Raw genomic sequence first — 21,523 nt, 5'->3', positions numbered from 1 at the left:
AAATTTTCAGATTAGAATAATCAATAGATGTATGAAACCATATCTATTACAGGGTCTTGAACTCTAAAGTTGAGGGTAGCTAGGGAATGATTTATTCACCCAAGGAATCAAGACACAAAAGTCTATAACCCTTCACTCTAGTTGCATAACCAAGAAAAATATATTTTATGGCTCTTGGCTCTAATTTCCCTTCACTAATATGCATAATGCCCACACTCAAAAAATTTCAAATTAGATTAATCATTAGATTTACTGGACCACATCTCTTCTGGGGTCTTGAACTCTAAAACAGCGGCTGAGAATGATTTATTAAGTAGCAAGCAGTAGAAATAGACTTTAGCCAAAAATCCCTTGATAAATCAGCATTTTAGGGCATATAACGAGCTTTCTACTAAAGGGTTCTATTCATACGCTTAACTACCCCATTTTGTTGTGGTGTATGGCTTATTGTCTTATCTTTGATAATGCCTTCATTTTTTCAAAATTCTTCAAATTTAAGTGAGAAAAAGTCCAATACATTTTCAGTTCTAAGCTGCTTAACCTTTTTTTTTAGTTTGTTTCTCAACTACTGCCTCCATTGCTTGAAATAATTGAACACTTCGTTCTTATTGTTCAAGAAGAACACCCAAGTCTTTCATGAGTTGTCATTGATGAAGGTAAGCATGTATCAAGCTCCACCTTTAGAAGGAAGGATGGAGGGTCCCTAGAGGTCATAATGTATGTAGTTCTAAGTACCTTTGGTTTTGTGGATGCTAGTGTTGAACTAACTCTCTTCTATTTTTCCAAACACACAATGTTCGCAAGATTCCATTTTACCTATACTTTGGCCTCAAAGAACACCTTTTTTGCTCAGTAATGTTATCCCTTTCTTGTTTATATGCCCCAACCTCATACGCCATAATTTGGTAATATTAGAATCTAGCACAAAGGATTGAGAAACATTAGCAGCACTTGAAACTATAGAATCTTGTAAGATGTATACACTATGAGGTAATTTCTTTGCTTTTAGAATAACAAGGCACCTTTATTGACCTTCATAACTTCACCTTCAATGGAGTACTTATACCCTTTGAAATCAAGGGGCTCCAAGTGAAAAAAATTCTTTTTCAAATTTGGAACGTGTCGAACTTTGGTGAGAGTTATCGCAACAATATCATGTGTTTTGATTCATATCATTCCAATCCCAACAATTTTACAAGCTGCATTTTTGCCTATAAATGCAATCCCACTAGCGATTGATTCATATGAGGAAAACCAATCTTTATTGAGACATATATGGTACGAGCTTACTAAATCCATCACTAAATGATTTTTAAAGCATGCATCGCTAGTGTGGAAAGAACAAATTCAGCTCTTTGGATTCGTTATCGACAACATTTACTTCAGCCTCTTTCTTATTCTTTTATTTTGGCCTTGTTTATTCTATTTATTCTTGTTCTTCAACTTACAACAGTCAGACTTGATGTGCCCTTTCTTCTTGTAGTATGTGCAAAATTTATATTCATGTCTTGATCTTGATTCAAATTTGTGATTTAAATTTCTTTCCATGGTCTTCCCCCTGGCTACCAAAGCATCTCCCTTTCTTTCACTATTATTTCTTGTAATCTACTTCTCAAACAATTCTTTAGAGAATAATGAAAATTTAACATCCTCTAAAGAAATAGTATCTAAAACAAATAAGAAGATTTCTTTAAAATGCTTGTAGGAAATGGGTAATGAACATAACAATAAAAGGTCATGATCTTCTTTTTCAATTTTGACTTCAATTGAATTCAAATCTGTAATGATGGAATTAAATTCATCAACGTGGTTTTTCATTGACATACCTTTTGTTATTTGTAGCATATAGAAGTGGTGCTTAAAATATAATTTGTTGTTAAGGGACTTTGTCATATACAACATCTCCAATTTAAGCCATAAACTGGTAGTAGTCTTTTCTGAGAGGATTTTTCGCAGAACAGTGTTAGAAAGGCATAATTAGATTACTGTCAAAGATTTTTTATCCATCTTGTCTTTTTGATCATTTTTCAATGTACTTGGCATTTTCTATTTTCCCAGCAATGCTTTCACCAAACCCTTTTTGGTCAAGATGTTAAAACCCCAAATATCTTTGTAAATAATGAGTAAATTAGGAAAGTGGGTAAATGTAGAAGATTATATATTATTCTCTAGGGGGTTTATTTCCTTGTTTAGAATAGTTGATTGTATTATATAATGTAAGATTGAGATGTACCTAATTAATAGAAGAATTCAAGGAGTATTGAATTCTGCTCACATGGTATCAGAGCTAGGGTTTCTCAATCTTAGCTAACAATGGCTAGTAGTACCAGCAGAGGGTCGACCTCTTCTGGAAAACCCAATAAGGATTCAGAGGCTACATCCACTGGGGGTTTGAATGGGCTGGACAATGCAGCCTTTCCACTCTCAGTGGAGAAATTGAACGGAAAAAACTTCCGTGAATGGGCTCAATCTATAAACTTGGTGATTGAAGGAAAAGGGAAACTGGGTTACCTTACCAGCGAACGGAGGAGACCAGATCCTACCGATGTTGTCGCCTTGTAAACATGGAGGTTTGAAAACTCCATGGTCATGGCTTGGCTCATCAACTTGATGAAGCCGGAAATTGGAAAAATATACTTGTTCTTGCCTACGGCGAAGGATGTCTGGGACGCCGTTCATGAAACCTACTCTGATGTCGAGAGTTATTCACAAATCTTTGAAATCAAAACCCGGTTGTGGCAGATGAAGCAAGGTGATAGAGATGTCACGGAGTATTTCATGGAGATGACCCATCTCTGGCAGGAGCTCGATCTGAGCATCGAAGAGGAATGGGCGTGCTCCGACGATAGCACGCGATACAGGAGGAGGCTAAAAAACGAACGGGTCTTCGAGTTCTTGGCCAGCCTCAACCGAGATTTGGACGACGTGTGGGGATGAATCCTCGGTCGACGACCTCTGCCTTCAACCCGAGAAGTATTCGCAGAGGTAAGGAGGAAGGAGAGCAGGAGACGAGTGATGCTGAGGCCCCAAGGAGATCGTATCGGGCCGGACTTGTCCATGCAAAATCTAAGTACAAATCCTAATGGGCCTGACGTCTCGACCCTTGTATCAAAAGGCCTAGCGGGATCTGGGCAACGATCACAAAAGGTAAATTATGGTGCGTGCACTGTTGAAAGCCAGGTCATTCAAAAGATATCTACTGGGAGATTCATGGAAAGCCTGCATATTGGAAGTCGAGACAATATCAAAAAAATCAAGGATATTAGGCTACCACTGACAGTTCAACTGAAAAATCACAAGGCGAAAAAACCAATAATACCACTCCAAGTAGTGCATTCAGCCTTGAGCAGTTGGATCAGTTGTATAAAATGATTTCCTCAATTCAAACATCGAGTTAGTCTTCCACTAGTTCTCTAGCTCACCGAGGTAATTATTTGTCAGCCTTAAATACTATATCTTGTTACAAATCACCATGGATAATTGACTCGGGTGCATCTGATCATACGATTGGTTCTTATCATTTGTTTTCATCCTATTCACCATATGCTGGAAATCTGAGAGTCAAAATTGCAGATGGTTCTCTCTCACCAGTTGCCTGTAAAAGAAGTATTCGCATATCTGACTTTGTAACTTTAAAATCTGTCCTACATGTTCCCAAGTTATCTTGCAACTTGTTATCCATCAGCCAGTTAACAAAAGACTCTAATTGCTCCGCTAAATTTGTTTCGTCTCATTGTGTTTTTCAGGACCTATCATCGGGAAAGACGATTGGAACTGCTAAGGCGTATGTGGGACTCTTCTACTTTGAGGAGGCAAGCTTGAGTGAACAATGTAATACTGCAATTTTTGATTCTGTATTTATTTCTAGAGATAGTGAACTTTTGTTATGACATTCTAGGACGGGTCACCCAAATTTTCAATATTTAAAACGTTTGTTTTCATCTATCTATTCAAATAAAATGTCTTCTTAGTTTCAATGTGAAGTGTGTGAGCTTGCAAAACACTGTTGTGCTTCTTTCCCATCATCCATATACAAACCATCCTTCCTATACGAAATGGTTTGTTATTTTTATTGATGACCATACTCGTCTTTGTTGGGTTTACTTGTTGAAAGACAAAACTGAAGTCCGTTCCATTTTTGTCAGTTTTCATTCCATGATTCAAACACAATTCCAAACTCACATTCAAATTTTATGTACTGAGAATGGTACGAAATATTTTAATGATATTCTGGGAACTTATCTTCAATAAAATGGGATTGTTCATCAAAGTTCTTGTGTGGATACCCCATAACAAAATGGGGTTGCTGAACGAAAAAACAAACATATACTTGAAGTAGCTTGGGCATTTATGTTTACTACAAACATGAAAAACTATTTTTGGGGAGATGTTATCTTAACAGCTATACATCTCATTAATCGAATACCGAGTTGAGTACTTTCCTTTTCCACTCCTCTCCAGAAATTCTAGGAACATTTTCCTACGTCTCGACTCCCCTCCAGTCTTCCGCTGAAAATCTTTGGTTGTACTGCATTTGTTCATGTTCATGTTCACTATCGAGATAAATTGGATCCTCGTGCTAATAAATGTGTCTTCATTGGTTACTCCCCTATCCAGAAAGGCTACAAATGCTATGACCCTGTCTCAAAAAGGATGTTTGTTAGCCTTGATGTCACTTTTTTTGAAACCATTCCTTATTTCCCAAAGACCTCTCTTCAAGGGGAGAAATGGAGTGAAGATCGGTTCTTTGACTTCTTTACTACTGAATCTGTGCCATCTATTGAGTCTCCCATTGCTTCATTCCCTGACCCATCTATTGAGCCTCCCATTGCATCACTTCCTGACCTGTCAAACACAAAAGAGCACTTAACCTCAGGGGGAGATGCAGGAAAGCAAAACAACACAGACATACTTGTTTACTCAAGAAAGCCAAACACAAATAACAGGGAGAATCTCATACCCGAGGCACCAAGAGCGTTGGAACCGGTGATGGCTCCGAACAACCATGAGTCCATGCCCAATCTCGATCTGGTAATAGATAGTCATGAGCTCTCTTCTGATAATCCTGTACCTGATGACATCAATTTACCTATTGCAATCAGAAAACAAACTAGGTCATGTACTCAATATCCCTGCTCAAAATACATGTCTTATAAAAGCTTGTCTACAGGATATCGTGCTTTTGCCTCTAACCTTGATAGGATGAGAATTCCAAAGAATATTCAGGAAGCTCTGGAAATACCTAAATGGAGGGAGGCTGTCATGGAGGAAATGTGGGCCCTAGAGAAAAGTGGAACTTGGGATGTAATGAATTTGCTGAGAGGGAAGAAGCCAGTTTGTTGTAAATGGATCTTTACAGTGAAATATAAATCTAATGGGACAATTGAACGATATAAAGCCAGACTCGTTGCAAAAGGATTTACACAGACTTATGGCATTGACTATACGGAGACATTTGCACCGGTGGCAAACTTGAATACAGTTCGGGTTCTCTTGTCCTTGGCAGTTAACTTAGATTGGCCACTACAACAACTTGACATTAAGAATGCATTTCTAAATGGCGAGTTAGAAGAAGAAGTCTATATGACAATACCACCAGGCTTCAATAAGAAAGGCGAAGAAAACAGAGTGTGTAAACTCAAGAAGTCCTTGTATGGACTCAAGCAATCTCCCAAAGCATGGTTCAACAGATTTGCAAAAGTAATAAAGAACCAAGGATATTTACAAGGGCAATCAGATCACACCTTGTTCTTCCAACAGTCTAAAAGGGGTAAGAGAACAATTCTAATAGTGTATGTTGATGATATAATCTTAATTGGGGATGATACAGTAGAGATGGAAAGATTGAAGAAAGTTCTAGCTACTGAATTTGAAGTTAAAGACTTGGGACAAATGTGGTACTTCTTGGGCATGAAAGTTGCTAGAATGAAAAAGGGTATTAGTGTCTCTCAGCAAAAGTATAAACTTATCTTCTAATTGAAACTGGCATGCTTTGATACAAACTTAGTGAAACCCCGATTGAAGCAGTAAAGAGGATCGAAGACTATGGCATACCAGTTGAAAAGGAGAGGTATCAGAGATTGGTCGATAAGCTAATCTACTTATCACATACCAAACCAGATATTGCATTTGCGGTTAGTGTGGTAAGCCAACACATGCATTCACCAAAAGAAGTTCATTTAGATGTTGTGTACAAGATCCTTCGATATCTTAAGGGCTCCTCGGGCAAAGGACTCTTCTTCAAGAAATGTGAAAGCAAGGAAGTAGAGATTTTTACAGATGCAGATTAGGTAGGATCAGTGAAAGATTAGAGGTCCACCACCGGTTATTGCACATTCGTCTGGGGAAATCTGGTAACTTGGAGAAGAAAAAAACCAAAATGTAGTGGCTTGTAGTAGTGTCGAAGCTGAGTTCAAGGCAGTTGCTCAAGGAATATGTGAGGGACTGTGGTTACAGAAACTCTTGGAAGAACTACAGGTCCCGGTGAAATTTCCTATCAAACTCTATTGTGACAACAAAACAATCATCAGTATCTCTTTCAATCCATTTCAACATGACAGGACTAAACATGTGGAAGTAGACCGACATTTTATCAAAGAGAAAGTTGAAGAAGGAACTATCTGTATGACTTATGTACCTACCAAGGAACAAACTGCAGATATCTTTACTAAAGGATTGGCACGGCAGAACTTTGATGATTTCATTAGCAAGTTGGAGATGATTAGTATCTATGATCCAATTTAAGGGGTAGTGTTAAAATCCGAAGTATCTTTGTCGATAATGAGTAAATTAGAAGATTATATATTACTCTGTAGGGGGATTATTTCCTTGTTTAGAATAGTTGATTGTATTATCTAATGTAAGATTGGGATGTACACAATTAATAGAAGAATTCAAGAAGTATTGAATTCCGCTCACACAAGACAACACTCATTTTTACTCGCCTAAGATTAAAACTACTAGAACCATCAAATTTCTAAATGTCATATTATATCGAAGCCATTAGGAACCTCGCTCTTATATGACTTGTTAGGATTGATAAGTATGAGAATTGATAAAATAAGTGAATAATAAAAAAGAAATGAAAGAAAATGTTGGCCTGGATATGCGTCTAGAGGGGGCTGAATAGACGTCTTTCACAGATATGCAACTTTTTCTACAATCACACAAATTTCTTGGCAATAACAAGAGTATTATATCACAGTGCATAAATAAAGCAAATAGCAATGACTGAGCAATACAAGAGAGAAAAGAGAAGAGAAGCTTAACGCAATGATGTTAACGTGATTCGGCACCGAGCCTACATCCATGCCTTGAGACCAACTCAAGGATTCCCCTAAATACACTATGTGATCCTCCTTCCGGCAGAGAAGCCTATACAAGAAGCTGCTCACAAAGAGCTCTTACAACGGTGCTCATCTAGAGTCACCTTACAATGGCTCACAAAGAGCCTTACAATACAAGGAATATGAAGAGAAGTAGATACAATGTGAAATGCTCCTCTTGAGCTGAATATCCCAATGCAAACCTCACACTATTCCCTCTTTGTTAATGGAGTGTAAACAAACGCAAGAGCAAGAGGGCAATAAGGCACACAATGAAACCCTAGAATGAATGCACAATAAGTGTTCTCAACAACCAATATACTTGACTACTTTGAAATGAATGCATAAGACCTATTTTAAAGGCTAAAGGGACGAGCTGAACGCTGGAGAGCCGTTGGGCATTTATTGAAATAAGACAAACTAAAAACTAGCCGTTCTGGTGCAATAAATGTTGTCTGCAGCCCGACGTTCGTCGACGAGCCCTATCAGTCCCTTCGTTGACGAAGCCCTGTGTTCGTCGACGAGTCATTGGTTATGAATTTAGATAGGTCTTGGTTTCTTTTCGTCGATGAGTACCCTATGTACGTCGATGAACCTTGAACAGACTTCATCGCCGAGTCCCCTGTATTCTTCAACGAAGGTGCTCTGAACTTTTTAGGTGTTCTCGGTATATTCTCGTCGACAAGTACCTTGTGTACATCGACGAGGTGCTATGTCGTTCTCGTTGACAAAACCCCTATGTTCGTCGACGAGCCCTTTACTTTTCTTTCTAAAATCATTCCAACCAAGTTTGTGTTTGAAATAAAAGGTTCTCATCTTTGTTTTAGAAATGATCTTTAATCTATTTTAAGACGTCTTAGGTTTAGTAAAATATGCTTGAGGGTTTTAGACATCTTGTGCAGTTTACTTGACTTGTTATGTATGTGTGAGACTAGTGGCTGTGTCCTAGTCTATCGTGAACTAAATGCATATGTATTTTGCTCATCTCTTGCTTGTACTTTTGAGTCACACCAGACACAAAGGATTACAATATCAATCTCTCTTACTCACACACACACAACCCAGAGCTTGTGCTTGCTATGCAGGATCCATAAACTCTTTGGTTGAGTGGCAAAGTTCCGGTTATGTCATTTGTTGCTCTTTGTTGGTTTGAGACTTGCTTAACTCTTTATGCTTGCTTTGGAGCTGTCCTGTGCGTCTGAACTGGACTAGAGGAAAACTGTTAGTAACCTTAAAGAACTGCTAATGGGTTGTTGTCATCAAAACAAAGTTGGAATGAAAGCTCTTAGCCACTAGGTCTAACATTCTCCCCTTTTTTGATGATGACAATCCATTAGTGTTCTTTTGAAAAATGCTCCCTTTTACTATATGCAAACGTTGGAATTTTAACAATTCCTCCCCCTTAATGTATGCGCTTTGTGATAATCATTTTTAGTTTTTGAAAAGAGACTTAATTGAATTTTCGGCAGCATGCCATTTGTAAATAAAACATTTTCCGTGTTTTTAAACCTGCATGAATTAAATATCCTATAGTTGGCAGTTCAGTATATAAGCATCTCAGTATTCCACACAAGCATATTTATCACAGTCATTTCAGTATTTCACACAGACGTATGTATCACAAGTATTTCAGTACTTTGCATTCAACACAAGTCCATCCATGATTAATGTACATCAATTTGCCTAAAAAAAATCAAAATAAATGCAAAGTCAGCAAGAGCTAAGTCATCATCGTCACTACATCATCACTATATGTCTAACGACATCAGACCAGAAACATCATTACTACATATGAACTAACATCCTACAAATGGCCTTCATCTCCCCCTTTGCCATTACCAAAAATAGGGGGTGTGTCACTGAGTACTGATCCCGTGGGCGATCAAATTTTTCTAGGAGAGCGGCTAGGGAATCGTCGATGGAGCTAAAATGGGCGCGATTGCTATTCTCCTAAAGTGCAAGGGCCGCATCGATGGAATCAAAGCAGGCACGGGTACGCAGATCAGACTGCGTAATGGCTAGCAAAATACCATCTAGGCACTCCAGTATAGGGTCAACCGCAGGGTCCTTATCCTCGTCATCCTCATCCATTGCTGCCTCGACCTCATCAACTGGTGCCCGGCCCTGCTCGTGTGTTTTGACCCACGTGTTGGTGTCGTCATCCTTTTCGAAGTGCATGTGATGCGGGGTGGCCTCGGTATAGGTATCATCGGGCGCAGGTTGAATATAAGGCATCCCGGCACGAATGAGGCCAAAATGATCAAAGAAGGTAGTGAGGAGACAACCATAGGGGAGGCAACCTCGTTGTCGTTTCAGATTTTCTTCCATGTTCTGAACAATAACCATGGGCAAATAGATTCCTCTACCGACCCATAGGCAAAACATGCTGAAAATGTCGCCGAGGGTCACTAAATCTCGGCCACTAGTTTGAGGGCAAAAATTATAAGTGATCATGTGGTGGAGGACCCGAAACTCAACTGTGGCGTCCTTAGATTTTGGTCGGGTGATAGGAGGGATACAGGGGTTACTGGTTATCATTTTGAGGGCTTTGTGAGAGTTGAACCAGTCGTAGCACGTGGGCCAGGAGGCCTTGGGAGGCCCCGAATAGGGTAGAGGCTACAGCCGAGGACCTGAGAGAAAGTTTCGTCGAAGAGGCAAATGAGGGTGCCTTGTACGATGGAGTACGCTGCAATGCCGCGATGGGAGGGAACAAAGTTAGCATAGAACTCACGGACAAGCTCCTTATAAACGAGCTCCCCCAAATTGAAGAGAGCATCCCATCCAACGGCTTGGATCTTGGATAACAAGGTGGGGAAGTGAAGCTGAAGGAACGAGGATGGCACGATCTTACCATGGATGATGTGTTGCTTGGAGATATTGTTGTGATATCGATAGGCAGCCTCTGCGGACACAAATTAAGGATCAACATCAGTGGGTGCTTGCCGGGGTTGGTCGATGGGGGATGGTGAGAAGACCCTTCGCCAGCCTCGGTTTGAAGAACACCCTATTTGGGGCGGGGAGCCATTTGAAGGAGAGAGGGAAACTCTGAGATGGTGGGCGAACGTGGCGTCGGTGGTGGAGTGCGGTTGCGTGCGGGTGCGAGGGAAAGAAGAAGTTGGGTAGAGTGAGGAGATGGCGGGAGAGAGTGTGGTGCGAAGGAGGAAGGAAGAGGGCTTTAGAGGGGCATGAGGATGGAGAGGGGTCGAAGGCTTAGGGTTAGGGTTTGAAAAGGGTCGCGGCTGGCTAGCTAATATTTGAAGTGTCCTGATAGTTTTCGTCGACGTGGACCCTGTGTTCGTCGACGAGGTTATAAGCAATTTCGGCGACGAAACCCCTGTATTCGTTGACAAAGACCTCATACTTCTCGGCGATGAATCTCCTGTGTTCGTCGACGAGGCCCTTATATTTCTTGGCGACGAATCCCCTGTGTTGGTCGACGAGGCCAGTGAGAAAAGCTGAGGTTCACCTAGTTTGAGCTCTAGGGCAGAGGAGGAGGGACAACTAGAAGATCCTAAGATTAATCTGTGGGAGTACACATGCCCACGGCATGCCGGATTTTATTGAACCTTTCTTCAGTGAGAGGTTTTGTTAAGATATCAGCTAGCTGATTTTCAGTAGGAACGTAAACTAACTCAACATCCCCTTTTTGGACATGATCTCAAATAAAATGGTGCCGTATCTCAATATGTTTGCTCCTAGAGTGTAGGAACAGGTTTTTTGAGATGTTGATGGTACTAGTGTTATCGCAATTAATTGGAGTACCCTTAATTAAAACTTTGAAATCCTCAAGTTGTTGCTTCATGTATAAGGCTTGAGCACGGCAACTCCTGGCTGCAATGTATTCAGCCTCGGTGGTTGAGAAAGCAACAGATGTTTGTTTTTTGCAAAACCATGACACTAGTGAATGTCCTAGGAAGTGACATGTTCCACTAGTGCTTTTTCTATCGGTTTTGCAACCTCCATAGTTGGCATCCAAGTAGCAGGTGAGATCAAAGGGAGCATTCTTAGGGTAAAAGAGTCCTAAGTCATGTGTTCCTGCTAAGTACCTAAAAATTCTCTTGACGACATGAAGATGAGACTCTTTGGGACATGATTGAAATGTAGCGCATAAAAAAACACTAAACATGATATCGAGTCTGCTAGAAGTGAGATATAACAGACTACCAATCATTCCGCAGTAAAGCTTTTGGTCAACATTCTTTTGTTTTTCATTGGTGTCAAGTTTCGTTGTGATGCTCATAGGGGTCACTTTAGATTTGCCCATATCAAGACCGAACTTCCTAAGCATGTCCTTAACGTATTTGGCTTGATTAATAGAAATTCCGTGTTTCATTTGTTTTATTTGCAACCCTAGGAAGAAGGTTAATTCACCCATCATACTCATCTCAAATGTCTTTTGCATGATTTGGGCAAATTCTTGACACAAAGTCTCATTTGTAGCACCAAAAATGATATCATCTACATAAATTTTTATGACTAGCATATCCTTTTCTTTATATTTTAAGAATAATGTAGTGTCAAATTTACCTCTTGTGAACCCATCTTCTAGGAGAAATTTGCTTAAACGTTCATACCATGCTCTTGGTGCTTGCTTAAGTCCGTAAAGGGCTTTTGAGAGTTTGTATACATATACGGGATGTGTGTGGCTCTCAAATCCTGGAGGTTGCTTAACATAGACTTCTTCATTTATATATCCATTTAAAAACGCACTTTTTACATCCATTTGAAATAGTTTAAAGTCTTTGTAGCAAGCAAATGCAAGTAAGATCCTAATAGCTTCTACTCTTGCCACAGGGACATAAGTTTCATCATAGTCAATGCCCTCTTGTTGGTTATACCCTTGAGCCACTAATCTAGCTTTGTTTCTAACAATATTGCCATCTTCATCTTTCTTATTCCTAAACACCCATTTTGTGCCTATTATTGTAGTGTTTTTGGGTTTAGGAAGTAAGTCCCATACTTTGTTTCTTTCAAATTGGTCTAGTTCTTCTTGCATGGCATTGATCCAGTTTTCATCATTTTCAGCTTCCTCAAAGTTCTTTGGTTCTAGATGGGATACGAAAGCTATATGATTACATTCACTTCTTAAGTGAGATCTAGTGCTAACTCCTTGGGATGGACTACCTATGATAAGGTCTGTTGGGTGATTCCTACTAAATTTCCAAGCTCTAGGGAGTTCGTAAGTTTCTTCTTCTGGTTCCCTAGCCTCTTCATAAGGTGATGATTCTTGATGATCAATTTTTGTGTCTTGACAGTTTTTATCTTGATCATTATTTATCTTAAGTTGCTCAAGTTCCTTTTCAATTCTAATAGTGGTGACTTGATCATCTTCTTCCACGTCAACAGTTGTTTTGGATGTGTGAGGGTCAGTTTCATCAAAGACAACGTGTGTTGATTCTTGAACAGTTTGAGTTCTTTTTTTGAACACTATACGCTTTGCTATTCATGACATATCCTATAAAGATTCCCTCATTAGATTTTGAATCAAATTTTTCTAGATGATCTTTATCATTTAATATGAAACATTTGCAAGTGTGAAATGTTTGGTTTTCTACCCTTCCATATCTCGTATGAGGCTTTTCCTATTTTGGATCTAATGATGATGCGATTACTAACATAGCAAGTTGTGCTAACGGCTTCGACCCAAAAATATTTTGGAGGATTATGTTCGTTAAGCATTGTCCTAGCCATTTCTTGGAGTGTTCGATTTTTTCTTTCAAGTACTCCGTTTTGTTGTGGAATTTTTGGTGCGGAGAAATTGTGTGAATAGCCATTTTCGTTACAAAAGTCTTCCAGATCTTTGTTTTTAAATTCTCTTCCTCTATCACTCCTAATGTGAACAATTGACATTCCCTTTTCATTTTGGATTTTTCCACAAAAATGGATGAAGGCATTACAAGTATCACTTTTGTTTGCAAGAAATATTACCTATGAGAATCTAGAAAAATCATCAACAATCACAAAAGCATACAGTTTTCCACCAATACTTGCAATATCATTTGGTTCGAACAAATCAAGATGGATCAATGCTAAAGGTCTTGAAGTGGATATCGTTTTCTTGGTTTTGAAAGATGATTTACTTGTTTTCCATATTGACATGCATCATATACTTTGTCTTTTACATAATTATCTTTTTGTAGGCCATTTACAAGTTCCTTAGATGATAGCCTATGCAGTAAATCCACGCTAGCATGACCTAGTCTTCTATGCCATAACCAACAATTTTCATTAGTTGCAGTCAGGCATCTAACGTCACAAGTTTTAATGTCATCAAACTCAATTATGTAGATGTTGGATTCACGTTTTCCTACTAGTATGGTATTTCCATTTAAATCATTTATCAAACATTGGGTGGATTGGAATGTAATGTTTAACCTTTTATCACACAACTAACTAATACTTAATAGGTTATGTTTAAGTGTATCAACAAGAGCAACATTTTCAATAGCCGAGGATGAATTACCTATTTTACCTTTACCGATGATTCTTCCTTTGGCATTGTCTCCAAAAGTGACCAATCCTTCCTTCTTGTAGGTGAGTGAGAGGAATTTGCTTGCATCTCCCGTCATGTGTCTTGAGTAGCCGCTATCAAGAAACCATTTATTTCTTGTGGAGTTGGTCTTTAGGCATACCTACACACAACATTAAGTGATTTGTTTTTGTACCCATATTGTCTTAGGTCCTATGGGGTTAGTGTTCTTAATCACCTATTTGTATTTCATGTTTTTTCCTCTATTTCCCTTGAAGGGGCAAATAAAGCGTACATGACCTTTTCTTTCGCAATATAAGCAAATTTTATTAACATGTAAGGGGTTTGGTTTAGGTGCAGGCATTTTCTTTGACAAGGAGCTTCTTTTAGCACAAAGATTTGCAAAACCGATTGATTCGGATGATGATAAGCCATACCCTAATCCTTCTTTGAAAATTCCAATTCTTTGGACTCCAAGTAGCTTATCAAAATTCTCCTTACGATTTGTAAATTTGTAAATTGTATTATTTTGATCTTCCACCTTCTTTTTCAATTTTGAATTTTCTTGAAGAATTCCCATAATCTGTTTTTTCAAACTTCCAACTTCTTTTTGAAAAGATTCCTTGTAATTTTTACACTCCTTAAAAAGTTTTTCATTTTCAAAACTGAGAGATGCATTTTCCTCTTTTAAAGTATCACATGAGCATATTTGTTTTTGCTTACATCTTGCATGAGTTTCTTCTAAAAGTTTATTTTTCTTTTTGGCAGTTATCAATTCAATGTAAAGCTTCCTACAGTTTTCTTCTAATTCTTCATATGATGGAAGGTATTCGTCGTCAGAATTTACCTCATTTTGTTCGTCCACCATAAAGCAAAAGTTGGCAACTTCTTCTTCGATTTCTTCATCGGTTGAGGTTTCATCTAGCTCATCTCATCCGGTTGCGTTCATGGCTTTGAACTTCTTTTTGTCTCCTTGTTGATTGTTACCTTTGTTTTTGAAGAGAGGGCAGTCAACCATGCGGTGCCCGATCTTTTTGTAGTTGTAGCACCTTATGCTTGATTCTCCTTTCTCCTTTTGTTTGCCACCTCGTTTGTTCATCAAAAAAATTTCTGAATCTTCTTGTAAGGAGAGTAACTTCATCATTGTCATCATTTTCTTCTTCCTCCACGAGCTCCTTTTGTTTTCCAGCTTTTAAAGCAATTCCGGTAGCCTTCTTTGGTGCCTCAGCTTCTATGGTATCGTTTTTATTTTTGATTTCATAGGTCATGAGAGACCCAATTAGTTCGTCGAGAGTGACCTTTGATAGGTCCTTTGCCTCCTCAATTGCTGTGGACTTTGCATGCCTAGATTCCGGTAGAGAGTGAAAGACTTTCTGTACATTGTCTTCCATAGAATATTCTCTACCAAAAGCTTTTAGTCCATTTGTAATATGTGTAAAGCGAGTAAACATAGCAGTAATTGACTCACCCTCTTCCATTTTAAACATTTCGTATTCTTTAACTAACATATAAATTTTTTACTTCTTTACCTATGTTGTTCCTTCATGCGTTACCTGAAGCTTTTCCCACATCTCCTTTGCCGTGTTGCATCCACAGATTTGGTTGTATTCTTTATCGTTTATAGCACAATAAATGAAGTTTTTAGTCTTGAAATTTAGTTGTGCTAGCTTTGCATTAGCCTCGGGAAGTTTCCCAATCGGTATGTCATCGCCTTCCTCATTCTTGAAAACGTAGTCTCCTTCGGTGATGACATTCCACATTCGGTAGTCATAAGCTTGGATGAAACTTGACATCCGATCTTTTCATGCCGGGTAGTTAATTCCGTAGAACTTGGGAGGACGATCCACGGATTGATCTTGGGAAAACATATCCGCCATTTTGATCTTTGCACCTGGAAGTTACTCCGAATGTCTAGCGACTAGCGCTCTGATACCACTTGTTGGACCGGATATGCGTCTAGAGGGGGGGTGAATAGACATATTTCACGGATATGCAACTTTTTCTACAATCACACAGATTTCTTGGCAAGAACAAGAGTATTATATCACTGTGTATAAATAAAGCAAATAGAAATGACTGGTCAACACAAGAGAGAAAAGAGAAGAGAAGCTTAACGCAGCGATGTTAACATGGCTCGGCACCGAGCCTATGTCCACGCCTTGAGACCAACTCAAGGATTCCCTAAATACACTATGTGATCCTCCTTCAGGCGGAGAAGCCTGTACAAGCAGCTGCTCACAAAGAGCTCTTACAACGGTGCTCACCTAAAGTCACCTTACAATAGCTCACAAAGAGCCTTACAATACAAGGAATTTGAAGAGAAGTAGATACAATGTGAAATGCTCCTCTTGAGCTGAATATCCCAATGCAAACCTCACACTATTCCCTCTTTGTTAATAGAGTGTAAACAAAAGCAAGAGCAAGAGGGCAATAAGGTACACAATGAAACCCTAGAATGAATGCACAATAAGTGTTCTTAACAACCAATATACTTGACTACTTTGAAATGAATGCATAGGACCTATTTTAAAGGCTAAAGGGACGAGCTGAACGCTGGAGAGACATTGGGCATTTATTGATATGAGACAACTGAAAACTAGCCATTTTGGTGCAACAAATGCTGTCTACAGCCCAACGTTCGTTGACGAGGTCACGACTTCGTCGACGAGTCATTGGTTCTAAATTTAGATAGGCCTCGGTTTCATTTCGTCGACGAGTACCCTGTGTACGTTGAAGAACCTTGAACAGACTTCGTCGTCGAGTCCCCTGTATTCGTCGACGAAGGTGCTCTGAACCTTTTAGGTGTTCTCGGTATATTCTTGTCAACGAGTACCCTGTATACATCGATGAGGTGCTGTGTCGTTCTCGTCGACGAAACCTCTGTGTTCGTCAACGAGCCCTTTACTTTTCTTTCTAAAATCATTCCAACCAAGTTTGTGTTTGAAGTAAAAGGTTCTCATCTTTGTTTTAGAAATGATCTTTAATCTATTTTAAGATGTTTTAAGTTTAGTAAAATATGCTTGAGGGTTTTAGACATCTTGTGCATTTTACTTGACTTGTTATGTATGTGTGAGACTAGTGGCTGTGTCCTAGTCTATCGTGAACTAAATGCATATGTATTTTGCCCATCTCTTGCTTGTACTTTTGAGTTGCACCATACACAAAAGATTACAATATCAATCTCTCTTACTCACACACATACAACCCAGAGCTTGTGCTTGCTATGCAAGATCCATAAACGATTTGGTTGAGTGGCAAAGTTCCGATTATGTCATATGTTGCTCTTTGTTGGTTTGAGACTTGCTTAACTCTTTATGCTTGCTTTGGAGCTGTCCTGTGCATCTGAACTGGATTAGAAGAAAACTGTTAGTAACCTTAAAGAACTGTTAATGAGTTGTTATCATCAAAATAAAGTTGGAATGAAAGCTTTTGGCCACTAGGTCTAACTAGAAAATATACGCAAGATTTATGTGGCTTAATTTATAGCCTACTTCCATTGGCAAAGATGACAAGAGAACTTCACTATTAGGAAGAGATAGAATAGAAGAGCATCTAATATTTTTATACTCTCTGACACCCTTCACAAGGATTCAGAAAGACACTTATAAATACACCCCCTCAAAAATAACTCTTTCTCAAATTAAGGGAATCAAATGAACTCTCCCTTAAATCAAGGATGCAAGTAAACTCCCTTAGAGGTCAACATCCTCTTTTCTTCTAATTAAAAAAAAAATTTTAAAATTAAAGAAAAAAAAATAAATAAATAAAAGCTCCTGTCAACAATAAATTCTCAATTTACAAATAACTTCTTTCTTGAGTGAGAGATTTATTGTGAAGCATAAATGTGTTGATCAAGTCATGGAAAGACAAGTAACTCTCTTAAATAGGATCTTGAATGAGAGATTATTGTAAAGCCTTCGTATAGGGCTGACCCATGCATTCATATGGGGCTGGTCCATCATAGCATAAACTAATGAATCAAGCTCCTTGCAACCGAGTGAAAAAGTTCTCTTTTCTTTAAGCACAAAAACATGCATGTCCATTATCAGTGAAGTATATCAATATTGAGATACGTGCAAAATACAGAAAAGCGATATATCTTTTGTTTTTTGAGATCATCTCAAGTCTTTAGGCCAGTCTTACTCTTTCAAAAGCAAATTTAGCTTTAAAATGTGTTTTTTTAAAACAAAAACTAAAATATCTTTTTCCATAGTAAAAAAGGTAAATAATACACACGCTCCCTCCCACCCACCTCTAGGGCTGCTACATCAGTTTGAATGAATGTTAAGCCTCAAGGTTTTGCTGCCGTCGGATTACAATTTGATGAGTTGTATTAATCTGTCTTTTTTTATTAAGTGAATTAATCCGTTGGATCTGTGGAAAACTTTTTTCTGAGAAATAAATTGATATGTTGTGTTTGGGAGCATGGACTTTGGGTATGTGATAAACTTCAGGATTTCTTTTTCATTTATTATCGTTTGGGAACATGGATTTTGGTTGTGTGAGACAGGAACACACATCTATGCTATCTGATAGCATGCATTTTCTTGGTTAAATCATTGTCCATTGTTCATGAATCTTATTGCAGGATGTATATGTAGTTGGGGGACACTTGAGCTGCCAATACGATAACATGGATAAAGGAAATGTCTTCACAGTTCCTTCAAATGAATATGCAGAATTCAATATGTTTCTCGACCCTTTGGCTGCTAAGACAGTATTTGAGTCAGGGCTGAACATCACCCTTGTTCCGCTTGGTGTCCAGCGAAGAGTTAGTTCATTTACTAAGATTATACAGAAGCTTCTCCGAATAAACAAGACACCTGAAGGTGCATTTGCCAGGCATTTGCTGTCCAGGTTGCACAGCCTACAAGAAAAGCATCATAGATATCAACACATGGTAAGGGTAATTCTTTTGAAAGATTTCTACAAAATATATACTCTTTCTGTGGAGTTCCTATCTCTTCTTGTTGCTGCTGCTTTAGCTGCTGATATTAAATGTCTATTTGCTGCAGGATATATTTTTGGGGGAAATCCTTGGCGCAGTGATCTTGGCTGGGGATCACGATCGTCTGAATGTGACTTTTCATTCCAGGCCTATTAAAATCACTGCAACCGGTGTTGAATCTAGAGATGGACAAATATTTATTGACAAGAAACATGGAAAGTTAGTTAAAATATTGGAAAGAGTGGATCCTTCGGCATATTATGATCAATTTGCCAATCGACTAGGTGATAAAGAGCAGTCTGCTGTGTTAGGAAGCTTTGATGATCAGAAAAGAATGTGGAGCACACCACAAGCTACTAATGGTCTCCCTTGAGATTATGGGTAAACTATCCTTTAATCCTAGGAATAATAGGAGTTGCCATTCTTTGTATTTAGCCCAATAACCAAACACTTAGCATTACTTGGCAACTTATTATCTCCCATTTCAGAAAGAAATACACATAATTTCGTAGTTCTTACCAACTCCCATATCTAGAATTGTACAGAATGTTGGTATACAATAAAGAACTTCTCCTTTTTTCTGGATTAGAATTCCTTTTTTTTTTTTTTTCTTTTTTTTAGTTTGGGGGGGGGGGGGGTTTGGTGTGGGGCTGTGGGTGGGGAAACATCTTAGGGATGAAAAGTGTTGGTTATTTTCTGTATCCATTTTAGCTCTGTATTGCAGAAAATTGTACTACGGTTCAAATAATTTTTTGGTTACATGAGGATTGCAATACTTCATAAATGTACTTTCCTACCCATTTCTTGCTTTATCTTTAACTTGTAAGCCTTGGAACATGTAATGTCATTTTATTTCCAGTGCTCGTCAGCTTAATGATTTCAATAAAGAACTCTGCTCTTATATTACTTTTCTGATGGAAACTCAAGTGAGTGTTGAACCAGCTAATTGGGATGAAACTCGTAGAAGCTGCAGCCCCATTGGGTGGGTTGGCAAGATAAAATGGCTACTTTGCTTAAGGAAATTAGTAAGCAATGCATTTGCTGATTTAAGCGTGTAAGAGCGAAGAATAATTTGTCACTTGATCTTTGTATGTTTCCCATTCATTTTATTTTATTTTTATTCCATTCCATTCTCATCTCATGATTCTCATCCCATTCCATAAACCAAACATGACGCAAGTTTCTTTTTGCCATAGTGCTGGTTTAGTGACGTTGTGTGCGGATAATTCACCTGTTGTAGCAGTGTGAGGTCATTCCCAGTCTTGGAAAGGGAGAGTTTCACCATCTCCAATGTTTAGAAGCAGTCTCCTCTCTTTCAAAGATAGAAAAGGTGATCTGAAGAGATGGAGTAGGAGTGCAGTTGGGGCTGTGGCTAAGAGAATCAAGGATTGTCTTCAAGGAAATTGAGCTCTTACAGAAGGTTATACGGTTAAAGGTTTGGGAGATTGGCTTGCTTGGAAAGGTAGGCCAAACTGGAAACATAAAAGCCCTGAGAAATGGGTGATCAAGAATGGGATCAATAAGAAAAGTTGACTGGTCATTAAAAAAGGATTATGATACATACTATTTTCATTCCATTGCTTTAGCAATACAAACTGACAAAGAAATAATAGTTTGTGCAGACTAAGGGATGATAATGGACTGTGGAGGGATTATGTTTAGGGGGCCTAAAAGAATATATTTTGCAATGGTTTGAACTATCCAACATAGGCATGACTTTTGCCGCAAAACCCCTTTCATTGCATTTTGTTTTGGAGTGTACCAAGGTCTTAAATTTCGATTTCGATTTAAATTTCGAAACTCCAAAAGTACAGAAATTTCGACGAAAATTTCAATTTCGATTTGAAAAAATAATGGAAATCATTAGTAAAACATGGAATTCTTTTATGAAACCTTAGAAATGATTAATAGACATAATAATGTAAGTTTTAGAACTAATATATTGCAAGTAAATACATTTATGATGTGTATAAGGTGGAGAAGTTATAATATAACATGTGTGTCAAACATATTTGTAAGATAATGCACATGAAACATATTTAGTGAATCAGTTAATACAAATGAAATTCATAAATTATTTAAATATAATTTATTATACAAATAATGATAATATGGAAATGAATGGTTAAATAAAATGTTGTTGTATGTTTATTTTTTCATTTAATTTCAAAAGCACTTGTAATAATCATTTGTTTCGATAAAAATAAATTAAAAGAGAAATTTCATTTCACTCCTAAATCTCTCATTTGAATTTCAAGGAAGTTTCATTGCATAGTTCAAATTTCGTAAGTTTCAATAAAATTTAGAGATTTTGATAAATTTCGGATGATTTATTGAGATTTTAACGAAATTTATGTAAGATGGAAATCGATTGCCATTTCAATTTCGAGGGTGACGAAAATCGAAAATTTCGACTGAAATTTCGACATTTTCATGGAAATTTAAGACCATGGAGTGTACTTGGTGGTTGTTGGTACTAAATTTTGTTGGAGTTAGCTCCAAACATCTTAAATTGCCTTAAAGGATCTCTTTCTCTCTCCTACTACTTTTCTTCTTCTTCTTCACCTATCAATTTCCTCTTTTCTTGCATGAATGCTAAAAGTTTTCCATTCATTATAGTGATCTCTTCTTGTTTTTTCTCATTCTTTGCATAAAATTATAGCATACCTACCCCTCCATGATGTCCGTCTGCATGTTGCTTTGATGTGAGATACATAATGGATCTCACTTATGATAAGTATGATGTTAAAAGAAGCAGGACTCACTAGCCACATGTTAGCA

General features: G+C 38.1%; 1 protein-coding gene across 1 annotated transcript in view; it reads left to right on the top strand.

The window, feature by feature from the left end:
- Positions 1 to 19,323, top strand: part of LOC131152124 (nucleoside hydrolase 3) — a 29,906-nt gene extending 10,583 nt beyond the window's left edge. Inside the window, exons 12-13 of the mRNA XM_058103782.1 lie at positions 18,383 to 18,694; positions 18,810 to 19,323. Of these exons, the coding sequence (XP_057959765.1) occupies positions 18,383 to 18,694; positions 18,810 to 19,115 (618 nt within the window). The 3' untranslated portion in view covers positions 19,116 to 19,323. The remainder of the gene's footprint in view (positions 1 to 18,382; positions 18,695 to 18,809) is intronic.
- The last annotated feature ends 2,200 nt before the right edge of the window (positions 19,324 to 21,523 follow it).

This window comes from Malania oleifera, chromosome 3 (genome assembly GCF_029873635.1).
Source record: "Malania oleifera isolate guangnan ecotype guangnan chromosome 3, ASM2987363v1, whole genome shotgun sequence".
Classification (NCBI taxonomy): domain Eukaryota; kingdom Viridiplantae; phylum Streptophyta; class Magnoliopsida; order Santalales; family Ximeniaceae; genus Malania; species Malania oleifera.
This window is presented reverse-complemented; position numbering and strand designations above follow the sequence as displayed.